At 45.6% G+C, this 2,923-nt stretch overlaps 1 protein-coding gene across 1 annotated transcript; it reads left to right on the forward strand.

Moving 5' to 3' along the window:
* Nucleotides 1–703: 703 nt before the first annotated feature.
* Nucleotides 704–2,546, forward strand: LOC124712296 (trypsin delta-like). Its single transcript, XM_047242589.1, has 2 exons — nt 704–1,069; nt 2,148–2,546. Exons 1-2 carry the CDS (start codon nt 704–706, stop codon nt 2,544–2,546), a joined length of 765 nt encoding a protein of 254 aa, XP_047098545.1.
* Nucleotides 2,547–2,923: the final 377 nt, after the last annotated feature.

A 2,923-nucleotide genomic window follows, 5' to 3' on the forward strand; every position in this document is an offset into this window, starting at 1 on the left:
AGTAGAAAATGCCTCATGCGGTATTTTTACTGCATGAACAGCGGAAAAGTAGCAAGGCATAAACAGTTTTGCTTTTGTCTTTTGTTGCCAGCGAGAAAAAGATTTCGTAGCCTGAAATTATGTGTAAATTCCGTTGCAAGTCGCTACGTGCTCTCCTTCTCAAATCTTGGGTGAATAATACTTGAAACCATGCTGGTTTCACTCTAACAATCTTGATTGCGTACCAGCTTCAAACGAAAATAAGATGTTTTAACCGGTTTGTTTTCCTTTACGTCAAGTGATGATGGTCTATGACCGAAACCTGTAGGAGAGATATAGGTAAAATAAAACAGTTGACGATTAAAATGCATTTTCTAAAGTATCCATCCATTACTGTGCAGTCGTCTTTGAACAAAACTTCAATCCTTAAATCTTGCATCACGGAAACCAGTCACGAGTTATTTTCCATGCATTACGTTCAATTGAAGGAAAAAATTGAATAATTATAACTAATTATCTCAACCACTTGTAAGTGACTGTTGCAACACTACAGAAAAAACCTGTGTGACAACTTATCTCGCTCGATAAAACAGCACTGTGAACTTTTCCTCAATGAGCGAGAATTCCCGAACGCTGATAAGAGACTACCAATTATTTCTGAGTTTGCACGTATTACAGTATATATAGGGTGCGATCCCAGCAGCCTGCAGCCACCGCCTCCAGAATGCAGCGCCTCGCCCTCTTGTTCGTGTGTCTGCTCGGCTCTGCCGTGGCCTTGCCGGCCCGCACCAGGCTCTGGAGCAGGGGCAACAGCCGCATCATCGGAGGAAGCAACGCCAACATCGCCAACTACCCGTGGCAGCTGTCCTTCCAGTATGGCGGTTCGCACATCTGCGGAGCCTCCATCATCAGCTCCACGTGGGCGCTGACGGCCGCTCACTGTGTGGACGGCATGAGCCTCCTGCTGATGACTTTCAGAGCCGGATCGTCTATTCGTGGAAGCGGTGGCACCGTCCTGAGGGCCTCCTCTGGCTACATGCACGCATCGTACGACAGCGACACGGTGGACTACGACGTTGCCGTCGTTCAGGTGAGTAACTCGTTCAGGAATTTCACGTAAGGCCTATTTTTACGTCTTCTCCTATTATGGTGGGGAATCCGAAAAAAATGTGCTGTGTGCAAGGTAACACCGTCTTCAAGCACAAGATGATCAAAACGCCACGTTAGAATATTATCAGTATGTTTTGGTGGCATATGCCTTTCCATTTTTTGTTTGATTTAGGAGAACCTGACTAAGTGAGCTGGAAAGGGCGTCCAGTTTCGCTTCAAAGTTGCAGTCAGCAGGCACTTTATATTTTTCACTTGTATGAACAAGTCCAAAGATTTTTGTTATGCTACATTAAACACTACTCTACGAAACACTGAGGAAACTCCATTCCATTGTGTTCGTAACATAGTTTCACCAGCATGAAATAGCACTGAATGTTGATAACAAATAACTACGCTATGTATTGTTATGTTTGAGACTTGGTATGTGAAACTTCTAAGTCTTTACTTATTTCTCTCATTTAAAACACTGAACCACATAATTTTCCGTGACAAAGACAACTCAAACTTAACCTATTCATTTATTGCCCACAATATAATAGCCCAATGCAAAGTCACTGCTATACAGTGATAACATGACTTCAAATAATTAACATAGAAGAATGCAAGAAATCCTCACAATAACCTATACTTTTTCGTAAGTCACTTCGCTAACAGAAAATCTTCATAACGCGAAGTACAGCAATTTCAGTAAGCAGCAACTACAGCCAGCTAACTACTATAGACTCTAACTACTAGGAGGCATATGGTTAGCATAAGAAAAATTTTCTTGAAAAGCGAACAATGTATTTAGAAGATTTGACCTTATTCATGTGACAACTAGTTCCCAAAACTATTTAGTTCTCAATAATTCCACAAACCAAACATTACCAACTATATCCATCATCATTTTACAAAGCATGTCCTACCAACACTGAGTCTCCACTGAGAACATCATGTCCAAATACTTCTCTATCCGCTTGCTAACTGCTAGTCCGTCCAACCACAGAATATCTTGTTGAGGGCTCAGAGTGCTGTCAGCGACATTAATACAGTCTATAGCGCTTCCTCTCCTGTTCCAGGTGTCTGGATCCCTGCTCGGTACGAACGCCCAGGCCGTCAGCCTCCCATCCGACGGCTACGACCCCGCCGGAGGCCTGGCCGTGACCGTCACTGGCTGGGGATCCACGTACACAAACGGCCCGGCCCCGAGCAACCTGCAGAAGCTGGACATCAGCATCGTGGCGCGCTCCACCTGCCAGAGCATCTTCGCCAACGTGAACACCGTGACGGCCCGCATGGTGTGCGCCGGCAGCGCAGGCCAGAGCGTGTGCAGCGGAGACTCGGGCGGCCCCCTGGTCAGCGGCAGCACGCAGGTGGGCATCGTCTCCTGGGGGGTCAGCCCCTGCGAGGCCAGCCCTGGCGTCTACGCCAACGTCGGAAACCTGCGCTCCTGGATCCGCTCTGCAGCAGGCGTCTAAGGCCTCCTGGTTCACAGCTCCTCTCTGCAATGTGCATCTGCACCTTTTGACAAGAATGTTCCTGTTGTATTCAAGATGTGCTTTCACAAATAAATAACTATACCAACTACCAATTTTTTTCATTATTGGCGAGTATACAGTAGAGGATCCTATGAGCATTTATTTGACATAATCTTTATAATTGGTTAATACTGCTGAAGTAAATGCAAGAAACAAAACGGGAATTTTGCTAAGGACTGTGTTGCGATTTCACATGAAAACAGGAGCACTCTCATGGTTATCTCACGCATCAGAACTGCAAATTTGTACATCACTCCGGTGATTCGACCTGTTCTGCTGCCATTCGTGAACAGCGTTCCACGGGGTGATTTCCACAA

Source organism: Schistocerca piceifrons, chromosome 8 (assembly GCF_021461385.2).
Source record: "Schistocerca piceifrons isolate TAMUIC-IGC-003096 chromosome 8, iqSchPice1.1, whole genome shotgun sequence".
NCBI lineage: Eukaryota > Metazoa > Arthropoda > Insecta > Orthoptera > Acrididae > Schistocerca > Schistocerca piceifrons.